The sequence below is a fragment of the Podarcis filfolensis genome (genome assembly GCF_964270895.1).
Source record: "Podarcis filfolensis genome assembly, chromosome: 4".
Classification (NCBI taxonomy): Eukaryota; Metazoa; Chordata; class Lepidosauria; order Squamata; family Lacertidae; genus Podarcis; species Podarcis filfolensis.
Genome location: NC_139607.1, coordinates 17,532,605 through 17,558,229, shown reverse-complemented (window position 1 = coordinate 17,558,229; position 25,625 = coordinate 17,532,605). Strand labels below are relative to the sequence as shown.

At 42.6% G+C, this 25,625-nt stretch overlaps 1 protein-coding gene across 4 annotated transcripts in view; it reads left to right on the top strand.

The window, feature by feature from the left end:
• The window catches only part of LOC310761210 (uncharacterized protein), a 114,589-nt gene extending 90,910 nt beyond the window's left edge, over window positions 1–23,679 (top strand). For all 4 annotated transcript variants that reach the window (XM_083611019.1, XM_083611020.1, XM_083611018.1 and 1 more), the window contains one exon: window positions 23,507–23,679. In XM_083611019.1, the coding sequence (XP_083467145.1) occupies window positions 23,507–23,532 (26 nt within the window). In that variant the 3' untranslated portion in view covers window positions 23,533–23,679. The remainder of the gene's footprint in view (window positions 1–23,506) is intronic.
• The last annotated feature ends 1,946 nt before the right edge of the window (window positions 23,680–25,625 follow it).

Here is a 25,625-nt window from a genome sequence, read left to right as displayed (position 1 = left end):
CCCCCTTTTTTTTCCTTCAACTTGTTCGCTGTTGAATTGAAAATGCTCGGGTAGCATTTGTGTCAGCAAGATCCTCCTGTTCCCTTCTGAGAGATGCTGAATGCTGGCTTATTTATCCTCAACTCACTGAAGACCAGGGAAGAATTAGATGCTCAGGCTCATATCCCACACGATCCAAACTGGCTTTCTTTTCAAATTTAGGCAAATGAGTGCTCCCAGAAGGATTAGGATCAGAATATTGCTTTCGCCTTAAAGATAAATTAAGAAAACAGAGCTTTTGTGTCAGAAAGAATACATTTGCCATGCTCTGCAATCACAACACCTTAATGGTCCAGTATTTGTCCTCCCCAGGGAAATAATTAAAGTTGGTTTAAAACCCACACACGCAAAAGAGATTACTGCGAAACTGCAGCCTTTCAATGTAGAATATCCTTAGTTCATGCCACATTCCACATGTCCTACCCATTTCCTTCAGATATGTAGGCTTGTTTTCATAATGATTACAAACCTGCCACAACATGCAGTGGATGTCTAAGCAAGGCGACTAACTTCTGTATTTTGAGGGGTCACTATCTCTCCCAGACAGAGAAGCAGGACTGGAAACATTTTTGATATAGTTGTCTTCTTCCTGCTCCTCTCACACTCAACCGCATCTTATTTTCTTGGCTGGGATACAATAGAGGATGCACACACATGTAAGTTCCAACACAGCATCATTTGTGTAGCTTGGTTGCTGGAGACAATTCTTTTGCTCCACACAACACCCTTTTTGGACATGGACAATGGGGCTCTTGTTTTCCCAGGGCTGGGAAATCTCAGGTCCAGGATTCAAATGCAGCTCTCCAAGTTGCTATTGTCTTGCCCCAGAGACTCTCTGCAGGCCATACTCCCATCCCAGGCAAACACCTTAAGCAACACACTCCACTACTAAGGCAAGTGAAAGAAACATTGCATAGCAAGTTGCCGACCACCCCCCCAGGTGGAAATAATGACACATGACACAATTATTAAGGTTAATGGGCTAAAAAATGCCACCACTTTATTGGTTACAGGTGAAGAGCGGTATTGGCTTAGGCATTGGTCCTAACAGACTATATCTGACTCCAGCATGTCTGCTTGAAGTCCGGGAAGGGTTAACCACCAGTAGATGCACATCAACTAGGAACTCCCCCGGGGTCACCGCTAGGGGCGTGCCTTGGGCCCTAACCTCCTTAGGCTTCGGACAGGGCCATGCCCCCTGGGATCCATTAACAGACTACCCATCAATATGTGGGGCAGGTGATGGCGCTACCTCCCCTCTTCCATCTACAGAACAATACCAATGCCTAACCGCCAATACCCAGAAAGTTGTGACGATTTGCAACAAGGTAGGTGAAAACCAAGTGGCTGGTGCCAATTTGCCAAGTGGAAACATTCCTACCAGGCCCCTCAATGGCAACCAACCAAGGTCCATAGCAAGGTCAAGGAACAGAAACCTAATAGGGCGGGAGGGTGGGAAAAACAGGAACAGCTGGCAGGCAGCAAAGAGGGACATCCCTGGCCACATCATGCCTTAAATAGGGCAGACCACGCCCCTCAAGCCAGCCGATTGGCTGGCCAGGGGATGACTCGGCCAGGAATCCCCCCAATTGTGCAGGGCAGGCTGCACCTGCCACGCACGTGGAGGGGCCGTGAAGCCCGCAACCCCACCTCCTCCTTAGGCGGAAGTGGCCCTGTGGAAATCGAGAGGTATAGAGAAGCTGGCAGACTGCCATTTGCCCACAGGTTGTCTTTAGGACTAGTTTCCATATGCGTTCTTACTATTCAAAGGGGAACCTCCCCACAATATGATTTTATATTCTGGAATGTAGGAAACAAGAGGGCGGGGGAGGGGAATATGACAAATGCACAGCAGAATAAATCTTTTTTTTAAAAAACAACCCCCCAAAAAACCCCCCACAACCTTAAAAGTGAAATTGTATAAGTAAAAGTCAGAGGTCCTAATTAAACCCAAGGTCAAGTCATTGGAAAAATATAAGTGCCCATTAGATGAAATCTCTGGCGCAACCATGAAAAATACTGTGACACTTACTGAGGCAAAATGCAAAACTAGGACACTGCAAATTGAGCCAAAAGCTGCTCTTGCAATAAAATGTTAGTAGAATAGCTGTTTTTTTCCCATGTGCTGTCCTACAATTCTATTCTTCTTCACTCCTTTGCCATGTCACTCAGTTAAATACATTTGTGTGTCTCTCATCTCTATCTCTCATCTTTGCAATAATAATAATAATTGCCCATTTGGACACTTGACCACCAAATCAATTTGGAAATGTTATGTGCAGCTGACAATGTTGAAGTTGCATCCGTAGGTTAGAAAGTGGGTGTGGGGGGGTGCTTTTAAGTTATGCAGGGAGCAAAACGGAAATTCTATAATTTCACAGTGAATACAGTATTCTAAACACTGTATAACACTGACTGTTTAAATACAGCTGCTTCACTTATATGCCTGAAACCTCCATTGTTTTCTTGGAGAACTGAACCACAAAATTCGGAGAAGTGTGAATTTCAAAAGACAGTTGTGTTTTTCATTCCATCTATTGGTTCAAGAAGTGAAAATTAGGTATCATTAAAATACAAGCAAAGCTGAACGTCTCCCTTGACCCTGTTGTATGATCTAACTAATGTTGTTGGGAGTGGGGCATGGGTAGCAGTAGAACAGGATATAAACTCTATATAAACTTATAATATATGTGTGCTGTATGGAATCATCATTTGTATGTACTTTGCCTTGTTAGCATTTTATGTTACTGCTTATTGGAAAACAGTAAAAATCAGCTACAGAGTAGGTGTTTACTTTTTTCCAAGGAAGAGTTGCAGTCAATATTATAGCATTATTTTCTTTTTATAAAAATTAACAGCAAAGCAGGGCTGGGAGACCTATGGTCCTTCAGATGTTGAACATCAGGCAAGACCTCCTTCCACCTGCCTTGCTCTACCCTCTAGTCTCTGCTTCTCAATTGCATTGTATTATTTTATGTACTGTGGCTTACCGTTTTACTGATTATAGTTTAGATATTATTTATTGTAACTGTTGAGTGGGTTTCTGTTTCACTTTTATATGTTGATATTATTATTTTATACTATTCTAACGATTGTTGAATGTTACTTTTTTGATGTAGGTTGCCTATTTTAAAGTTATGTTTTATTATCACATTTTTGTATTGCATTAGATTGCTATAAGATGTACATTTTTTGTTTTTCCGCTTGTAAACCGCCTTGAGTATTGTAAGACAGAAAGATGGTATACAATTTTTTAAAAAATACTTCATCCTTGACCATTGTATGAGCCTGGTGGTGATGATGCATCTATGAAAGCCATATTAAAAGGCAATCCATTGGGTTTATTGGATTTCTTACCTGTCCTTCACCATAAGATTGCAACCATATAAACATACCAGGTTAAAATTGATTAAAACCATTTATAATTAGAAGAACCGATATTTCTAAATCATGAGAGGTCTAAATATTGTAGGTGGTCAAGCACACATTTTTGAGAACCCTGCGTTTTCAGGGTTTCAGATCTTGAGAAGGCTGCTGATGACATTCAACTCAACACAGTTCAAGGGGCTGATATAAATGAGTTGCTTTTGTTTAACTATTTAGTCATAGTTGGGATCTTTTTTCAGGTTCCAAATGCCTCAGCAAAATTAATTGTATTGCCATTTTTGTGTGTGTGTGTGAGCATGCTGAGGAGAGCTGCACTGAGGAGGAATGGTGGAAGACTCCCACTCCGCCTGATCCTGATCTGGATCAATTTTAACTACACAACCTGAACTTGCCAGGATGTGATTAAATGCCATAAGGAGTGACAATCTGAAAATGGCAAGAATTAGAATCCCTCTATGTTTTCCACTGAAACACTGATCATTAAAATGCACTGCATTTTTTAGCTGAGACCCCTTTTTAGTGACATCCACAATGTCCCTTTTAAATAGACCAATACACTGGAATAAGTGTATTTTCTAAGTTGCCCCTTATGTGTAAAAAAAAGCTTTCAAAGTCAACATTAGAACTATAATCTTGTTTGCATTTTGAAGCCTGCCAAATTGGAGGTCATGCCAGCTATTCCATGTCGACAGAAGCAAAGGGCATAGCTTCTCATCTCAGTGAAAGCTCCTTAATTTGCTTCTTGCTTCACACACAGGAAAGCCCAACAATTTCTAATTTTACATGGGATATATATTCAGTTGAATTATGTACGAAGAATGAGTATTTATGTCTTCTGCCTCCCAAAGATATTGTGACAAATACACTGGCTTTGAAGAGATGGAGAACTCATAAGCGTCTGCGTTTGCTTTCTTTTTAGCAGGGCAATGCTGGCTCCTCATTTAAGACAACATTTAACAAATGTTGTTTGCTTTGAAAAAGTTGGCTTATTGCTCCAGAATCTGAAATAATGAAAGGCCATCCTTGAAGCTAATGCATTCTTATCTGTAGTGTTCTTTCATGCCCTTTATGGCTGTGTAGGAAAGAATATTTTTTTCATGCAGTTCTCCAAAGATATAATAATGTGTACAAAAATATTAGCACACATTGTATGCAGAAATTATATTTATTTTGGCTATTTGTACCCTGCCATACATCATATGAACAAACTAGAATGTTGACCAGATTTCAGTGATTTCAGTCAATCAATCAATCAATCACAAACTGATGCAGAAATATGGAGAACTGAACTTAAGACCAAGAAAAGGTGAAGCCCAGAGAAAGTGAAATTGACAGACTTGTACATGGTTACTTCCAGCTGGGCATTGACCAAAAGCAGAGCTGCTTGGCTTCAGCACCATTGCTAATTCAGATCTTGCATTGCATTTATAACTGAACCAATGAATTTTGTTCTTGTGCTTCTGGCTGATGCAATCAATGTTATTTATTTATTACTTAATCAATATTACAATGCTTCTCTAAAAATTCAGAATCTGTCTCGGATATTCACCGTATGAGCAGGTTCCTTTTCTTTTCTTCTTAAAATCTGTTTTCTTCTTATCGCTTAATTCCAATCAGCCGTCTTTTCTCCCAGGTGTGCCTTTATGTAATCTACTTATAAGCATTATGCATTTTAATGAATTTCATTTCCCTATGAATGTGATTGCGGTAACAATGATGTCGAATGAGCAGAATGGCAGAGGCATTTCTTTGTCATGGCATATACAAATTGTTTGATGGGACTAAATTGAACACTTTATCAAATTGTTTCCTTCCTGAAACTGCGCTGTGGTGGCTTTTGAGATGCCTCCTTTGTAGTATGTTATTAAGAAGATGGGCTTAACCATGGATGTCTTCAGCTACAGTGGAAAATTGAAGATCACCTTCTTCCACCCCAGGAAGCAAACATATTTCCCTTCATTATGGAAAGGGTGACAGGGAGGACCAGCCAGCTGTTTAGCTGGGAGAGGTTGGCTCTGTAACACAGCTTGGTCCCAACTGGAGAGATTGAGTTGGACAGAACTACCCAAACTGTATAGAAATTTATTCATGTATGCAGCTACAGTGGCAAGAATGTTACTTGCCCAAAAATAGAAAGAGGAAAAAGTCCCAGCAAAAGAATGGATACAAAAACTTATGGAATATGCAGAAATGACGAAACTTACCAGAACAATAAGAAATCAAGATAACAATTTTTATATATATAAAAGAATGGAAATGGTTCATGGAATATTTACAAATTAACTCTAAGCAGATAAGAACATTGGCAGGATTATTGTAATAACCTGCAGTTTTATAAGAGTATAGAGTTAAAGTAGATTAATCAATGAATAAGTTAAGTTAATTTGGAATATGCAGAAAATATAAAAAAATAATAATTAAGGAACCGCAGAAAGAGGGGAAAAGTAGTCGAGTTTCGAAATGTTAAAATGATTGTAAGATTATTGAAATGTATAAAATTGAAAATCATAAATATTATTATTAATAAGATTTCCCTTTATTAAGGCAAGGGGGACAGGGAGGATCAGCCAGCATGTTAGTCAGGGACAGGTTGGCTCTGTAAAACTGCTTGGACCCAACTGGAGAGATTGAGTTGATCAGGCTATAGAGCAGAAATATGGTCATGTGGTTTATAGGGTGCAATGTATCATGTCATTGATTCACTGGGTCACCTGGCATACTTACAGGCTCAGCAGACCTGAGACAGTTTCCCCTTCTATCACCCAGAGCAGAGGCAGTTTAGGGTGGTGTGATAAGTTTCGCCACACTGGTCACTAGGCCTAGGGGGTGCCACAATTGTGATGTAGTGAGTTGAGCAGAATGGAAAGTGAGAAGTGGACACGGGTGCTGAATTTTGGCCTCGCACAGGGTGCTGCTGAAATTTGAAAGACCAAGGCCCATCCCTGCCCAGAGATGATGTGACCGTTGGGCAATTAGAGATGACACGAAATGCCCCCCTCAGCTTCAACGCCTTTTTAACATGCTGGTGACATAGTTGGTGAGGCCGTATTTCAGTAACCTGGGGGAGGGACAGCAAAAGGGGCAGGCCCAACTAGTGGCTTCCTCAAAAAAGAAGTCCTCAAATGTGAGAGCAATAAGCATTTGTGGGATTGGCTTCAAGACAGTAGTACAGTGTGTGTGTGGGGGGGGGGTGCTCCAGGGGCAGTTGCCCCAGGTGCAAAATTGTTAGGGGTGCAAAATTTCAACACCAAGTGCTGCCTCAATTTCGCTGCACACTTCTGTTGATGGGCTGTGTTGAAACGGTTTCTCCGTGCAAACCTGGGAGTTACCTCTCCAGACAAAAGAATGACTCTTCTTTTCTTATCTCTGTGCCAGTGATCTCCTGAGTGTTATGGACAACGTTAGGTAGTTGAATATGCATGCATTGTTTCCATTTCCCTCCCTCCACACAGTCCCAGGCACTGGCAACCCACGTTATGCCACCGCCTCATGGTGCTGCTGTTTGATTACACAATGCCATGCCAGGATTCAAAGTAAGGGTTCTGAGATTCTTTTGCCCATCCTGCTCTTCCCGTAGGAAACTCTACTTTGAGGGGAAGGGTGCAGTAGAGAAGAAAGGTAGGACATAAAGGTAAAGGTAAAGGTACCCCTGCCCGTACAGGCCAGTCTTGCCAGACTCTAGGATTGTGCGCTCATCTCACTCTATAGGCCGGGAGCCAGCGCTGTCCGCAGACGCTTCCGGGTCACGTGGCCAGCGTGACAAGCTGCATCTGGCGAGCCAGCGCAGCACACGGAATGCCGTTTACCTTCCCGCTGGTAAGCGGTCCCTATTTATCTACTTGCACCCGGGGGTGCTTTCGAACTGCTAGGTTGGCAGGCGCTGGGACCGAAAGATGGGAGCGCACCCCGCCACGGGGATTCGAACTGCCGACCATGCGATCGGCAAGTCCTAGGCGCTGAGGTTTTACCCACTGCGCTTACATAGAGTAAGTAAAACAACTCTTCAATCCCCGTGCTTGCAGTGAAAGAGTCTGAACTCAAAACTCTGTACAAATGTCTGACAGCACAGAGTTCATGTAATCACACACACCACACATATACCTTTGTTAAGATGGAGAACATGTCCAGGCCTCCAATCACACAGAAGCTCTGGTTGGAGATAGGCGGACCTTCTTAGTGCAATGGAAAAGCTTTCAACACACTTTGTCTGCCCTGAAAACAAATGCCTCCAAATACAGAAGGCCTCATTCTGCAGATCGCTTGTTGTGCCACACTTAAAAGACATGCCTGCTTTTGCCCTCAGTTCACATTAAATGTTATGTGAATGAAGGAGGCCCTCACGCCAGCCTTCTACCATGCAGTCTGAGTATTGGCCTTCAGGAATGGAGGAACTGGCGCTTTCACCCAGAGCTTTGAATTGTACAGGCGTGACCTCTAAGCTGACAGCTAGCACCCTAACGTTTCTCTAGCTAGGCCTTTGTATTTTCTCATAACCCCTGTCCCAAAGAAATCCCAAATAATTGCTGCTTGATCCTGTGAACCTGAGTGTCAACATCCCTTCTCCTAGTTTGCGCGGGCTTGTGCATTACACACTTCTGTCCAAGCACATTGACCCAAGTACCACCCGAGGCTAATTCAGCTTGACAGGTAGAGCCTGAGACATCAAGTGACAAAGTAAAAATGACAAGCAATGGCAGCATCTTCCTAACAGTTGAAAGGGCAGAGAATGGAAACAGCTGTTGTCACAGTCACCTCTCTTGGGAGAAAAGGCTTCATATGGTGAAGGACAGCCAATGGCAAAAGCCCTTGTTGTTTGCTTAGAACTTTCCCCCTTCTAAATGTAGCTGATGTTCATATAGTTTTTAACCATCAGCAAGAAGCTGAGATGCAGCCTTCCTTTAAATAAGGGTGCCAAATTCTGATATGAACAGACCTCATCTGCACCTCCCAAACTAGTGTGCCACAATGCAAAGTAGCTACTTGCTGAATTTCACACTTCCTGAATTTTCTAATACAATTTTCAGGTGTTAAAGAAAGTAAGTATCAAAATGCGCTTTCTCTTGAGAGAAAATGTTTAGATTGGTGTATTTTGGAAGGAAGTAAATTTGAAAATGGGTTTGGGGAGAAAATGCCTATTTGAATGCAAGTTTATGTGCAGATTGATTTTTTTTTTTAAATCACAAATGAATGCAGACAAAGGACAATGGATTTACAGACAACTATGAGAGCAATCTTTTAGCAAGAGCCACTGGGATGCTCAGGATTAGTATCCAGCCAGTCTCCAGCAGAGCCAGGAGGTTCAGCATCCTGGCTCGGTTGGGACACAGAAAGCTGAGCTGAATCCACTGAATTTTAAGCCAATGAAGAGAGGCATTCTGGGGGAAGAACCAGAGAGGGGAGACTTAGGCTGGAACTTAGGCTTGTTCAGTTTGGTCACATGACCTGGCAACCTGGTATAAATTAAGCCAACTAAAAGGGTGGTTGTCAGGGAACTGTCATCTGAGACGAAGGAGGTGAAAGGGCTCATGGAGGGTGAGAGAGACCACTCAGCGGAGGAGGGGACCAGCAGGGGGAGAAGTGGAGTTACAAGGGAAAGTGAGTCGGAGGGAGAGCTCAGAGATACTTCAAGCGGGAACAGTGGAGAGGTTTCAGGACCTCCCGTAGGCACACCCACTCCTCGGCGGAAACTGTCACGCCGAGAGTCCAGAAGACGCGTTTCCGTCAAGGAGCTTTTATGTTGGAAGAAGTTCCGTAAACGCCCACTGTCCGATTCAACGAGCGATTGATGGAGCCATGCTTAAGGAGCTCCATCACAGACAGAGGTTTGGGAACTTAGCCAAACTCTGAGGGATCAGGATTTTACGCACAAGCAGCTCACCATCCCATCACAGTGGTGTAACAAAAACACTCTTTAAAGGCTTGTTTTCCCTCTGCTAGCCTTAGAATAGCTCAGCCAGCACCTGCCCCACTCCTGAGCATAGCTGGATCTGGTGTACAGTGTTACCTCAGTTTATGAACTTAATTGGTTCCTGAAGTCCGTACTTAAACTGAATCCATTCTTAAACCGAGGCATGGCTTCCCTAATGAGGCCTACCACTGCCGGTGCCCTTCTACTGTTCGGTTTCCATTTGTAGACCGAGGTAAAGTTCGCAAACCAGAACACTACTTCCTGTTTTGTGTAGCTCGTAAACCGAATCGTTCATAAACAGGACTGTTCTTAAACCAAGGTACCACTGTACTTTACACATATCTTATGCTGGGCTTGCTTTATGCCAGATTCTTGTGTATAGGATTGTTCCCTATGTGTGCGAGCGAAGTGGACCAAAGCAGACTCATTTGCCCATCTGTGCTGTAAAAGCAGCTTGGAATGGACCAGATAACAGATTGCAGAAAGGGCCTGTTCAGAAAAATCATCCCTGGGTTGCAGTTAGAACTGGCAGATATAATTTGACTGCCCAGCACAGTGAAGAGAATGTTTGCGACAAAAGCTAAGTATCATGTAGGTGCGATTTTATACTGATAGTGCAGGGAGGCAGGTCAGTTTTGATTTTTTTAAGTTGCCACCAATTTTTTTGTAAAGCAGAATTTGAGTTGAATTTGGAGATTTGAATTCAAATGGAACATCCATGGGATTTTAAGGAAAGTATCATGAGTTTAGGATGAGACTAGAACAAAATTTCAGGGCTGTACCTGCATATGCTTGTTCTTGCCTCAAAATACTGTGTTCTCTCTCTCTGTGTGTGTGTGTGTATTTGTTTTCTGTTTCCCCATGGGTGTCAGATTTTCTTATGATTCTGGAGTCTATCTGAGGAAACATGATTAAAAATCATGGTAGATGATTGGTAGATCATTTGAAGAGGATAATTTTTGGTGGGCTCTCTGTGGATTATTTTTATTTCTTCTTTATAAAAAAAGATGTACAGACCATTAGTTATTTGAGTTATGCACTCCATCCAACCTATTGATTTCCTGCAGACCTATACCCATGCATTTCCATCATGAGGTAAATGTGTGACAGGGAAGCCAATGTTTCCCTCAGAAAAAAAATGCATTTCTATTCTAAGTGTAACAATACACATAAAATGTGAAGCTCTTGGACCACTGAAAGCTGCTGTAATGCTAAGTGCTCTGTAGCAATTATCAGAAGCGGCTGTGTGTTGCCTCTGCGAATTTCTAGGCCGATTGGCTCCATCTCCTTAATGAACTTTTCATTGGCAACCTGAAAAAAAAGAGAGCATGATGCCATGTTTTTAAAAAGCCTTGTTGACAAGAGCATAAATAAAATCTTGGCAGTTTATTTTGGCAGAAGACCACAAAGTGAACCGATATATTCTTGTGCTCTCCAACTTCAAAAGAAAAGACCTCGTATTTCTAATACTGTAGCCTGAAACACATAATGCTAATGTTTGCGTGTCAGGTTAAGTCTTAGAACAATGTGGAAATTTCTTCAGGACTTGAATCGACTCTGTAGCATTTTGCAGGTATTGTTAGAAAGCTTGCAGCCAGAATAAGAATGACTACCCCCCCCCATTAAAAATATTCAGAGAGACCAGGAAGGGGGTGTAGTTTAGTGGTAGAACATCTACTTCACATTCAGAGGAAGGTCCTAGATTCAATTTCTGTGCTAGGCATTTTCACTCAAAATATGCCTTTCTAAATGGATTTCCTCTTAGAATATATATTTCAGATAGATTTTGAGGCTTATTTTCCACTGTTGCAACATTCAGAGAAATATGGACTTCAGTGGATAGTTATGTTTGTAAATGGCTTTGTGGCTTCTCTTCACAGCAAAGTGGCATATAGATTCTTATGAAATAAATAAATTTACCCCATTTGCCCTATAGATTCATATCACTTGTTTTAGGAGACCAGAAATAAGAAGGCAAGACACAAGGTATGGGGTATAAATAGGGGAAGTTTATTAAACAACAATATTAAGAACCTCTAAACTAGGGTTGAGTCATATCTGGTTTTCAACATCATGATATATCACCAGCTAATCATCATGATATACTGATATATCACGATGACTGAAATAAGGATGGAACTATGTAGCATGTGTACACACACACACGATTTGCAATATATAGCCAGGCAAAAAATTATGAAACCGATATCATGATATGGACTTCTAATCAGTTTGGGATTATATATCAATATATCACCCAGCTCAACTACATGGTGGGGGTACTATCTGTGGGAAATATTCAGCCTACTCTACAGAGGTGAAAAGGTGGTGTTAAACTCTACCACTTTCCCCCCGCCACACCCTCACAGGTGAGGAGGATGGTTTTCCAGATTTACACCTCCTTTGGGCCACACAATTCCCAGTATGTCACACAGGTAAACTTCAACAGTGATCCACATCTGGCCCTATGGATTTCAGAGTCCTTTGCACACGTCTCTGGAATTACTAATCACCGGGCAGCATTTGCCTCAAAGAAAATCGGTGCAAGGAGCAAGACGTACTGACATCTTCCCAATATTTTCAAGAAAGCGATTAAAGAAGTACCATACTGGCAAAATGCAGAGCACTGGACATTAGAGTGACTATGAGTGACGAGTGGCGTACTCACCAATTGTTCAGCCCTTTTCCCTTTTCCCCCACCCCCGCCTGCCACAGAAGGGGGACTAGTCTCAACTAAGGAGTTGTGTGGGGCCTGCAAATGTCCTCTCCCCAGAGAGGAGCTGGGCCTGGGAGCAGTAGTCAGTTCAGAATGGAATTAAGAAGGTTAAATTCCACCAGCACCTCAAAATTCAGTTCCTTTTTCTTAGGCTATATCGGGGGGGGGGTTCAGTCAGAACTCACTGGAACCAAGTTCCAGCACCTCTCAGATAGGCGCCATTGTCATTCTAAGAAAACAAAGGAGTTATGGCACCTCTTTTTCAAGAAAAGATATCACTGAGCTATATTGTTTCAGACAGATGAGGTTTAGGTTATATTGTGTCACAGAACCCCTGTCACAGGAGGCTCTGCCTCTTTCTGATACAGGATATTGCTAAAATACAGCTTCATTGAAAATGCATCTTGCTTTCTTGAACTAGCACATCTTACTTCAATCATATGAAACATTCCCCTCCCTTTCTCTCACTTTTGAAACAGGCTCTTCCAAACACACTTGCAAGAAATAATGTGACTGAGTCAAACACATTAAAGCTTTTGCTAAGCGTGTTCATGATTTTTAAAGAGCTTGAGCTCCAGGGTCAAGCCATTGGAGGAAACGCATGTGGAAAAACTTGCATTGTGTCATGTAATATATTCAGCTGGGACATAATTCATCCATGCAGTGGAACTGGGAGGTTTTAAAACTTGGCTTTTATTTTTAGTTATCTATTATGCAACAAACTTGGCTTCATGCACCAGTAAATTCTATTATCTAGCAGCAGCACTATTTTGCTCTAAATCCAGTTTATAAATACAGAAATATTGTTGCAATGAAAAATGGCATTAATATTCACCAAGCAAAAATGCCTCCAAGGTCTTGGTCATTCTCGAGCTGGGTATATTGATGTGAGCTGATAAATAAGTTGGATTGCCCTCATTTGTGCTTCCAGTGCAGCACATTAATGAGAGTACTTTCGAAACTGGCTACCGCAAGAAAGCTCTGATGTTCTGAAATGGGACGGTATCTGCCACCAAGAGAATCATTATGTCCCCGATATTGACAAGAAAAGGATTAAGAAAGTGCCACACTGGCAAACTGCAGAGCATCAGACGATACAGCCATTATGGGTGAGCAAGAAATTTTCAGGGTGAAATGTTAGGAGCAGCAGGGTCCAACACATGCTGCTGCTAGCCCAATGGGCCCAAAGCAGGAGATTTGGTAGGGGGTGGATTGGAGGTCAGATATCCAATTGTATATCAGTTATCCCCCCTGTTATAGCCACCCAACTGGTTCCACTAGAAGTAGAGCTGTTAGTATCAAAAGTCCCATGCTGTGGAACACTCTTCCAGCAGAGATTAAACAGGCATCAAAAGTGATCTTCAGGAATCTCTTGCAGACTTTGTTATGCTGGAAGGCCAAGACAATGGTTTAATTCTTTCTTGATTATCCTGTCATTTTAATGAATGTTATTTAAGGAGGTGTTTTGTTTTGTTTTGTTTTGTTTTGTTTTTACAGTTCTGTACAGCACCCTGTTTTGAGAAAACATAAATGTGTATATATACATATAACTTAGCATACAGAGATGTTACGTTTTGTGTCATGGACCTTTACCCGGAGTCTTTTAAGTCCGCTTACCCTTCCTGGTGGGTGGTGTTGCGGCTGGTATCCGGGAATCTACAGTGATCTGGCATGGGGGACATAAAGTAGACACCCCCAACAGGGTGCCCCTATTTGATGCAAGTCATAGGGCTCCCCCTATTGGTGGTTTACCCTTATATGGACTCCCTGCAGATGGGTGGGAGTCGAGATATAGCCTGGCTTCACCCAATGCTAAGCCAAACCGCTCACATCTGTAACCAATAAAGTGGTGGCCTATTTGAACCCATAAACCAAAATACTCTTTGTGGCGTTTGCCCTCCTAGGTGTGTGACATCATAGTGGGTTCATAAAGAAAGGGTTAACTAATTGTAAAATGACTAACCAATGGGAACCCAAGGGGCAGAGTTAGGGGCCATAAATTTTCTAATGGAGCTCAAGCAACTGACATTTTGTTATGTGGGTTAGCAGCTAAAATGAAGTGGGGATGTCCAGAACAGGGAAAAATAACAGATGAGGAAAATGAAAAAGAAAAACCCAACAAAACTTTGTTACTTCAAAAGTGAACATAGAGTTTATTCTTGTGGAATGTATACGACAGCACAAGTACTTCTAGGTTTATATTATTCACCAAGTGAAGGTGATCAAACTTGTCTTTTTTGGGGTTCTGGCAATGTCACACAGAATTGCACTCCAAGAGGGATGCAGAGAAAACTCTTTGACACTCTGATGCCTGAGGGCTGCTTTTCATTGCTGTGCCATCTCATGGGGAAAAAACATTTCTAATGAAAGATTTAACAGACATTCAAGTGACTCCACAAAAGATATGCAAGCCACCAGTAGGAAATGGTGGATTTTGACAGTTTTACTTTTTCTCCATTTCTCTTTCTTTTTTCTCCATACTTAAGTTCGGGTCTCCATTTTAGTTTGCTTATTTATTCACTTTTGCACCATTGTGGTGAAAAAAGACCCTGTGACATTTCATTACAATTCAGTGCAAATTTCTCCTAATATACCCATTTTTGTATGCAGTTTTGCCTAATGTACACATTTTTTTGCAAAACAATGTCTCCAAATATAATGCACTTCATATTATGTTCCACTACTATATGCATACTTTAACCTAATATGTGCACATTTGTACACATTTTTTTTGGCTAAAGAACTGCATTGCAAAATGCATTAAGAAGGATACTTTCATTTCAGTGCACAGATTGTTTCAAAAAGTGCAAATTATGTAGGTTCACTTTCAAATGTGAATGGAATCAAAATTCTCCCCATCCCTAGCCATCAACCAAGTGTTCATACATTTGCTTGTAGTAAATTTTTATCCTCATCTGTATGCAGGTGAATTACTTATGGGAAGGATCCCATCTTTTCAAATAATGCTAATATAACCATTCTTATGCACTATTCTTAATGTGTGCAATACATTCTTGTTAAAAGATGGTCTAGAAATATGAAAAAAATTGGCATTCATTTGCATGCCTTTGAAAGAATATATTTTGTTCATTTTAAGGGGTAATTAAGTGATATCATGTGGGAATTATTTTGGATGCTAAGATATATATTCAGTGCACTTTACTTTAAGGAGACAAGATGCAGATAGAAATTAAGATAGTCAGGCTGGCATAAAAAGAGCTGTACCAGATGTGTCCCTTCAGCCCCACAGAGACCTGGTTAAGTTTTCAATCTCCCTGTCTCTAACTAGGACTTAAAAAAAAAGGACAAATAACTTGTGAAGCACCTGACTGGACAGACTGCGATACACACATCAGTTTTCCTATTATTATTATTAGGCAGAAAAACTAGTGCATCAGCAACAGAGAGCCTAGCCTGACATTGATTTCTGTGTTCTTAATGTCTACGGGTTTATTGCCAATGAGAATAACAACTGGACAGCTACTAAATTTTTGAGAATACAAAGGCTTATGACAGCTTCAGTTATAATTATGGCTTTAACACCTAAGTCTGAGGAAACAAACACCTCCTTTGGCAGAGTTATCAGCGACTGTCAATCAGAATTTAAAGCGTTCTACAAACAGAGATGGAGTTTTATTTTAGGGTCAGGTCACCAGATCATTCTCTAAAGCCCTGCAGCCTTGCGAGAGTTTAAGGTCAGGTCAACGAAAATAGTAGCAGGAAGGATCAACATAGCAAAGTGAGGAATGTATGTGTAGTTAACCCAGTTCCAATAATGACCAAGTTGAAGAATAGCTGTACATTTGTGGCTATTTTTGGACTGCGCACTTTGGTAATCAAGAGTAATTTGTGAATTAAGGAGGTGCATGTCAGAGGCTAAAATGCATCAGGCTCTTTCTAGTTTGCTGTTAATTTATCCCTATGTTTCCATGCTTTAGAAGCATTCTGGGATGGAAACTCCACTCCCAGCCACATTGGCATGAAGGTAAAAAAAAGCAACAGCCTCCCTGGAGTAGCTAAAATCAGCAACTGACACTAAGCCAATAGGCGGTGAAAGTAATAATCTGTTTTAGGGGAAGATTAGTTATTCAATTAAATAAATGTACAAAGGGGCAAGGCAAATAACTTATGTCCTCACAAATCACTTGCCTGTCCAGTGGTCTTTCCTAAATTCTGACCGGCCAGACTAGGGACTTGTCCTGTGCCTAAAAAGCATGAGTCCAAGCTGTTTTCCACTTGTCTTGTACTTGCTGAGTGGTTTTCTGTTTACCCCACCACTTTCCCTGGGAAAACCCGTTCTTTAGTGCTGAATCAGAGCAGATGTCAATCTGTGGTAAACCTGATTAATGTTTGCTCCGATTCAGCAGTAAAGATGAGGTTTTCCACAGGTGAAAGCAGAAGTCTGGATGAGCCCTTGATCTTGCTCATCCTATAGTGGAGAGATTTCTTCAAAGACTTACCCTTCTCTATGAACTGCCTTTCCATCATTATTTATCTTCCAGGTTTGAAAAGAGTTGGACTGAACCAATATTTCTCACTAGTCTAACTTCCACCACACCAAACTTTTTTCAGCTACTTCTCCAATTATTATTATTATTATTATTATTATTATTATGCATATATCACAGCTCAGTCAAATCAACATATAGTTCATCACTAAAAAAATGTCACCCCATGTGCGATGTTGCATCTGATTGGCCGTGCTGGTCCATGTGATTTTATTTACTCCATCTTAGAGATGGCGTAACATCACGTACCATTGAACAACACCATCCCATTGCCTTTGTTATTGCTTGTTTATTGAGTGACACATTGCCTTTTCATCCAGTATGCACACAAGACAGCTTACACGTTTGCAATTCACAGCACCACATCTGTGCATGCAAGGGTCACAATTCAGTGCTTCTGCGCATGCACAAAGCACGATTTAGTGCTTCTGTGCATGTGCAAGTGCCGAAACCCGGACGTAACCTGTTCTGGTACTTCCGGGTTTCGGCACATCCGTAACCTGAAAATGCATAACCCGAAGCATCTGTAACCCGAGGTATGACTGTACATTAAAAACATCAAACCTCAAATAAACTGAAACAAGCACAAGAGACAGTATTATGACAGAGGCAAGGAAAGAAGAACTGGCCATACCTTTCACTCACCCCAGGGGCTTTCAGTATAACCATATAATCCCCCCCCCTAAAAAATGTGTAGTGGTACTTTCATTTTCCTACTCATATTGAAATACTGACCCTCAATGAGGCCAAACTTAGATACACAAAACATTTAGGGGTATACATACCCCTGTGTCTCCTCAGAAAAAAGCACTGAGTATAACATAATAGGAAAAGCTTTAAGAGAGGTCCCCCCCCTCATTTCCATACTCCATAGAGATTTGCTGCGTCCGCCATTACAGTGGTTCTCTCCAGCAGCCAAGACAGGTGCTGGGCAGATGCCAACCAACTCGGAGAAGTAGACAGTTATCTGGTCAGTAGCAGACAGTGTGCTGGGTGTTGATGCTCGCTTGACCTCCAATCACTCAAATTGCTGCTACTTACTGGGAGGCAGAGGGAGATGGAGAGGGAGAGAAGGCTGGCTGGCTGGCTAGCTGGTGCAAATGCACCAGTGGAAGCACCAGATTGGCACTGTCAATGGGATAGTGGACCCAGCTAAACTCTAAGGATCTTACTTTTGTCTGAGCTGGGTTAGTACCTTTCACTTCCTGGGACCAGCTGTGCATTGGATTCATTCCCTCAACTTCCCTTTGGCTGCTGCCTCACCTCTTTACTCTCTGCCCCCAACCTGGAAGGAAAAAGGCACTTTAAGTCTTGGTGGGCAAGAAGTTCCATGCCCTTTTCCTGTCCTCCATTACATACCCTTCAACATGCTTCCAATGAAAATGGGGGTGTCCTATTCAACAACATCTTAAAAAGCAGAGACATCACCTTACCAACAAAGGTCCATATAGTTAAAGCCATGGTTTTCCCAGTAGTGATGTATGGAAGTGAGAGCTGGACCATAAAGAAGGCTGATCGCCAAAGAATTGATGCTTTTGAATTATGGTGCTGGAGGAGACTCTTGAGAGTCCCATGGACTGCAAGAAGATCAAACCTATAAATTCTGAAGGAAATCAGCCCTGAGTGCTCACTGGAAGGACAGATCGTGAAGCTGAGGCTCCAATACTTTGGCCACCTCATGAGAAGAGAAGACTCCCTGGAAAAGACCCTGATGTTGGGAAAGATGGAGGGCACAAGGAGAAGGGGACGACAGAGGATGAGATGGTTGGACAGTGTTCTCAAAGCTACAAACATGAGTCTGACCAAACTGCGGGAGGCAGTGGAAGACAGGAGTGCCTGGCGTGCTCTGGTCCATGGGGTCACGAAGAGTCGGACACGACTAAACGACTAAACAACAACAACATTCAACAACAACAACAACAGCTATTATTTTTATTTTTATTTCTACTCCGCCCATCCGACTAGATTGCCGCAGCCATTCTGGGCGGCTTTAAACATGCATAAAAACACAACAAAACATTAAACATTTAAAAACTTTCTTATACAGGGGTGCCTTCAGATGTATTCTGAAGGTTGTATAGTTACTTTTCTCCTCGGCTCAGGGAGTCACATAATTCCATACCCTCCACCATTTTTCTGATGAAAATAGGGACATCCTAAGGAAAAGTGGGATATTCCGGGATCAAATCAGAAACTAGGCTGACTTCTGTAAATCCAGACCGTCCCTGGAAAATAGGGACTGGTTTCCATCAGCAGTGGCAGCGCTTAAGCAGTAGCACCCAGAATGCAACCTGTTGTCCACAATTTGTGACGGTCATATGTTCTGGGGCTAGGGTCTGGCATAGGAGTGGAGATGACTTGCAGCTGGTTGCACCCTTCTCTTGAATTTTCACTTGGAAATAAAAAACTGCTGTAGTATAGCTCCCCCCTCCTTAAAAGCAAATCATCTCTTCTCACCTTTTGCTCCCTTTTTATCTTCTTCTGTCTCATTCCCTGCTTACTTAGAGGAAAATAGGAGGCTGCATTTTCAATAACTTCAAACAGCCCCGTGGCTGTACAGGAACAGGAACAGCATTTAATTGCTAGGAGACTCTTTTCTTCCTGAGAGTTTTGTGCCTTCCGAGGGGATGATATAGCTGTCTCTTAAAATGCCAAGTTTTTTCTTCTTCTGGGTCTATTTGTAATCGTATCTCCTTTATTGGCATTATTGTAGTTGTCATTATTTATATACTGTACTGTAAAATTATATACCACTATTCATAAAGGAAGATCAGAGTGGTTTACAACAATCACGCATAAAACTGTACAGTAAAATAAAATAGAAATGAAATTATTATGGATAACGCAAATTCTAGCTAGGAAAAAAAGCCAGGAGAAAAAATGTGAAAAGATATTCTGGCCAGCGATCTGATGATGCCAGCTTACTTATATAACATACATCTTTATAACAGAAGTCAGAGCTTCAGTTATACCCTGATGGTTTCCAGATCTTGTCACCGATTGGCAATTGTCTGCAGCGGACCATAAAATAATTAATTTTAGAACCAATTTAAGAAGCTGGCATTTTCTAGAATGAGGTTGGTCTCTTCCAGAGTTCCATTTCCCCACCATACCTCCCTGAATGAGCTTTTAAACCTGTTGAAAAACTGGCCCTTCGGTTGGGGGGTAAGAAGAAATGATATCTCTCCCTCTCTCTTTATCGCTCAGAGTTCATGATCCTTCCACCATTTTCATTTTTAGCTTTTAGAACCTTTAGACCCCTTTTTTTTAACAAGCCACAGAGAGGAAGAATTGACACTGAGGCTTTGAGACAAGGGGCTCTGTTCATTGAACATTTCAGGTGGCATGAAGTCACAACTCATTAGCTTCATAATGACATGGCCTCCGTGACCTGATGCCGGCTATAATGCAATTCCTTTTTTAGGTGATGTGCTTTTGTAAAAAAAGAAGAAGAAAAGAAGATCAAACCATTTTCAAGTCCAAATGGCTACAAGTCCCCAAAAATCGTACAGGTGAACTGTTTGGCCTGAGGAATCCCTAACTGCCCTTGTGTAGAAGATGGACATAAGTCTGGGCACTGGGAATATTCCACTGTTCATGGGCTTCCTAATAGAAGAAGAAGAAGAAGAAGAGTTTGGATTTGATATCCCGCTTTATTATTACCCTAAGGAGCCTCAAAGCAGCTAACATTCTCCTTTCCCTTCCTCCCCCACAACAAACACTATGTGAGGTGAGTGAGGCTGAGAGACTTCAGAGAAGTGTGACTAGCCCAAGGTCACCTAGCAGCTGCATGTGGAGGAGCGGGGAATCGAACCCGGTTCACCAGATTACGAGTCCACTGCTCTTAACCACTACACCACACTGGCTCACTAATAGGAATATCTGCCATTTTGCTAGTCTAAGGAAGGCATTCTTATTCTTATTCTTATTATTACTATTATTATTATTATTAAAAACCCTATTAGCTTCCCTGGTGCTTGAATTTTGGAAGGAAGTGCGTGGAGCAGTGGAGGGAATAAGTTGTACTCAGTCTTCTTCTCTGGCGATCACTCATAGCCGAGTAAGATTGCCTTCCATGAACATGATTTTAACAGTGAGTGACTGTGGAGGCAAATTCTGGATCCACGCTTCCTTCCACAGTGGGGACATTGGTTTCCAGGTGGAAGTTGATCACAGTGAGGGTTTGCCAAACGTGCCTTCCTCTTAGCATGTTACTCCCTTTCGTCCTGAGTTCGAGAGTCTTCAAAACCCATGACACCTTCGGTAAAGGCTGTTCTCCAACTGGAGCGCTCGGGGGTCAGCATAGCTGAGCAACTGCCAAGGTCTATGTATCATCATTGGGATCAATGCCAAACATGGATACCCATGGCCTTGCTCCTGCACCCCTTTGTGAGGTAAATGCCATAAATGTAAAGGACATGACTTTACCCTAAGAATCATGGGAAATGTAGTCTGTTAAGGGAGTTGGAACTGTAGCTTTTTGAATGGTAAACTGCAGTTCCAAGAATCCTCAGGGAGAAGCAATGTGTTTTAAATGTATGCTGCCTAAGTTTCGCTGCCATCTTTTAAGTGGGGGGACCAGTGACAGGATTTGCTTCCAACTTCATCTCCATCAAGCCCTGCATGTAATTTGGGTCCAGGGGAAGAGGACAAGCACATAGTGTTGAGACGAACAGAGGCATTCAGGGAGGGATCACTTTCCTTCCTCCTCTTCCTGCTGCAATCGCAGCAGCGCCGACAGCAGCATCTCCCTCAGTCGCTCTGAGGCAGCTGCCCAGGCAGGAGTGGCGTGGCGTGGCATACCTCACCTTGGGGGGGGGGAATTTATTTTAAAAACACATATATTTGCCATTTTGTCACTCCCCTCAGTACTGACACCTGGGGCAAACGGCCCCAACCACACACTCCTTCCTATGCCTCTGCCTTCAGATGTCTTCTGAAAGTCAGGTAGCTGTTTATTTCCTTGACATCTGATGGGAAGGCGTTCCACAGGGTGCGCACCACTACCGAGAAGGCCCTCTGCCTGGTTTCCTGTAACCTCACTTCTCGCAGTGAGGAAACCACCAGAAGGGTGGACCTCAGTGGGTGGGGGTGGAGCTGAACGATGGTGGTGGAGATGCTCCTTCAGGTATACTGAGCCGTTCATGGGGCAGTGCTGGATTAAACCCTGTAGAGCCCCCTTGGCAGTCAAAATCTGGGCAGGGAACAGGCCTCCTGTGCATGCTGGAATAACATTGAACTAAGATACAGTGGTATCTTGGGTTAAGTACTTAATTTGTGCAGGAGGTCCGTTTTTAACATGAAACTGTTCTTAACCTGAAGCACCACTTTAGCTAATGGGGCCTCCTGCTGCCACCGCGCCGCCAGAGCACGATTTCTGTTCTCATCCTGAAGCAAAGTTCTTAACCCGAGGTACTATTTCTGGGTTAGCAGAGTCTGTAACCTGAAGCGTCTCTAACCTGAAGCGTATGTAACCCGAGGTACCACTGTAGCTTGATTGTTGTGGTGAGTATTGGATAAAACGAGAGCAGGGAGGACCTGTACTCCACTCTGCACTCTCAGATGTGGAGGAGCCCTCCCCCCACAAGGAACTGACAGTCTGACTTTTGCCTTTCAGCTGCTAGAAAAAGATCAGCTCTATCTCCTGGGGGTCATCCAGGACTGCCAGGCAGCTTGGCTCAGGGGGCTCCGAACCCTGAAGTACTCCAAGCAGGAGACGGCCAAAGCCATTCTGGTGAGTGATGGGTGGTGTGAGGGACCCCCATGGGGAGGAAGGGGCAGAGAGGGGCTGCGTTTGGGGTTGGAGCCGTCCTCTGGAGACTCCTGGAAGGAGCTGACTTTCCTCCTCTGCTCTCTTCTAGAACATCCTCGGCCACTTGGAGTACTTCAGGGATCGCCCCCTGAGCCTGGCCCTGGCCTTCGAGGCCCTCCTGCAGTTGAGGTGAGTGGGGTCTTTGGACTGGGCGGGGCTGCAGGGGGGCAGAACTCCAGGGGGAGCTTTGGGGGGGGCAAGTCAGGTAGGAGGGAGAAGGGGACAAGGGAGACTTGGAGGAGGCAGTGTCTAACCCCTTCCCTTTCTCTCTCCAGTTTTATGAGACCCCACTTCAGTCCCTCTATGGTCAATGCTATCCTCCATAGAACAACAGAGGCAGTTCTGGGGAGCGCAGAGGAGGACAAAGAGGTATGTCCTCTGCTTTAACTTCTTCTTCCCACACTCTTACAAAATTTAACCCAGCAGCACTCAACCTCTCTTCTCTCTTTTCCCACAGGAACTGAAGAGGCCATTCCAGAGCCTGCTGGGGGGTCTCCTCCTAGAAGCCCCCAATACTAGCACCCTTCTCCACTTGCTTACCGTAAGTATTCTGATAGCATTAGGAGTGGTTTTAGGGTTGCCCCCCCCCCGTCCCTTACCCAACTGACTGTCCCATTTCTTTCATCCCACAGGACCTCCGATATTACACCCTTTTGGGAAGTGAAGACCAAAGGAAATTAGCGGCCAGCAGTATATCCCTGTTGCTGGCCCTTTCACGAAGATTACCATACCTAAGAGTAAGTATTTTGCCTTCCTGTATTCAGTTCTTTGGTTGCTTCCATCCTTCCTGGGTGGGGCTGCTTCTCTTACACCCATCCAGGGTGGGGTTCATAGTGTCAACTGACTCATATTTGTCTTTCCTCTGCAGAACACAGTAATTTGGCTGGAGCTGGCTTGTTTCAGGAAAAATCTGAAGGAAGGTAAGCCCCACACCTTGGGGACAGTGCACTCACTCGTCCCTTGTTTGCCCAAGACACACCTCCCAGGTCTTCTTGCTGGGAGTCCTGCAGGACCTGCTCCCTGCCTGGCAAGCCTTTCCCACCTGGCCTGGGAGGGCAGCACCCAGACTGACTCCAGCTACAAGAAGCAGAGAGGACTGAATAGATTTTCTCTCTTTTTCATTCTTTTCCATCCAGATGACATCATCATCGAGGAATTATGATTTTCCTCCTTGAAGGAATTGCTGCTCTATTTGGACATCTCAACTGGCCAAAGACTGGCAGAAGAAGAGGCACTGAGAATCAGGAGGGGGACAGATGATTTAAGCAGCCATGAAATATGGACTGAAATTGGGCAGAACAAGAAAGAAAGAAAAAGAAAGAAAGAAAGAAAGAAAGAAAGAAAGAAAGAAAGAATCCATGACAGATTTGGAGAGTCCATCACCTTACAGGGGAGTCCATTCCTCTGTTGAACAATGTTCAGTCGGCATCTCCTTTGTTGTATCTTGAAGCCATTGGTTCGAGTCCTACCGTCCAGAGCAGGAGAAAAAACGCTTGTTGCATCTTCCATGTGAAAATGGCTCTCTCTGGTGTCACTGGATCAAGCTGATCAATTTTCTTGCATTACTTAAACTAAATAGTTTTTAATGGGTTTTGAATAAACATGCAATAAATTGTTACTGTTTTGAATTTTGTTGTATTATTGTCTTCCATTGATCTGGACACTTTTCTGTTGTTGCAGCCTAAAACAGCATTAGCATTTTTTTTTTGATGCTGCATCACTCTCAGGTTGACTCATGTTAAGCTTGTGGTCCACTAAGACCCCTAGATCCTTTTCCCATGTACTACTAGCAAACCAGATATCCCTCGTCTTATATTGGTGCAGCTGGTTCTTCCTCCCAAAGTGCAGAACCTTAGATTAGTCCCTATTGGATTTCTTTTTGTTTTTGGTCATTTATGATTAAGTTATTAGGAGGAAAATGGAATTAGGAGTCATTTTTATCAAAGGAATTAAGGCAATTTATACAGATCAAACTGCAAACCTGATTGTAAATAATGCCATTACAGGAAAAATGTAAGGTGTAGAAGGGGACAAGGCAAGGATGCCCCCTATCACTGCTTCAATCTATATCAGCCCTAGAGGTTTTGGTGCAGAGGATAAGAAATAATTCTGACATAAAGGGGATAAGGGTGGGCCAACGGAATTATAAGATAAAAGCCTTTGCGGGTGATGTGGTGTTTTCTGTAGAAGAACCATTGACAAGTGTACCTAAGTTATTACCATTTTCAGAGTTGGTTACATTATTGGCAACTACATGAAATATACAAAGAAGATAACAAGAAAGGATTTAGCTATACGACATCCAGATTCCAAAAGGAAGTCGTAGAAGGGAAGTTGAAGCTGCTGAAAGGTGGATATAGTAGTCTGTTAGAATGGGAAACAAAAGATGAAGAGGTGAAATCAGTAATGATTAAATGGGCACAGGATATAGGTCACAATATAATCTTTGAAGACTGGGAAAGATTATGGAAAACTGATTTAAAATTTACAGATTGCTCTCTGTTGAAAGAAAATTATATGAAAATGATGTATAGATGATATACAACACCAATACATATAGGAAGAATGTATAAAACCAGTTCAAACATGTGTTGGAAATGTAAGGAAAAAGAAGGGACTTTTTACCATATGTGGTAGGATTGCAGTAAGTTTAGAAAATTTTGGGAAATGATATATAATGAGTTGAAGAAAATGTTCCAATTAACATTTGTCAAAAAACCTGAAGCATTTTTGTTAGGGATTTTCAGGAAAGACCTGCCAAGGAAATTTAAGAATATCTTTATGTACGTGACAACGGCGGCAAGAGTCTTAATAGCACAAGGATGGAAGAATGAAGAAACCCCGACTAAAGAACTATGGCAAGAGAAACTGATGGACTATGCGGAATTGGTGAAATTGACATACAAACTACGTGATAAGGACAACTGTGACTTTAAAGAAGAATGGGAACCTTTTACACAGTATTTAAAGAAACAGCAAAATGAACTGGACTCCTTGGCAGGTTTTGAATAAACATTCACAAATTTATTATTAATAACATATAGACAAATAGGTTAAGGATTTTTACAATTTTATAATATGCAGAAAATTGTAAGTATGGAAAAACCAGAGAGAGGAGCTGAGAGAAGTCTGCCAACTGCGCTAACAGGCTGGCTCCGGGCTGCTGAGGCTGCCGCTGTCACATTTCCTGGGGACAGATTTGCAAATCTGGGGATACTCCGGGGATGGAATTTGTCCGGGGACAGAATTGCAAAT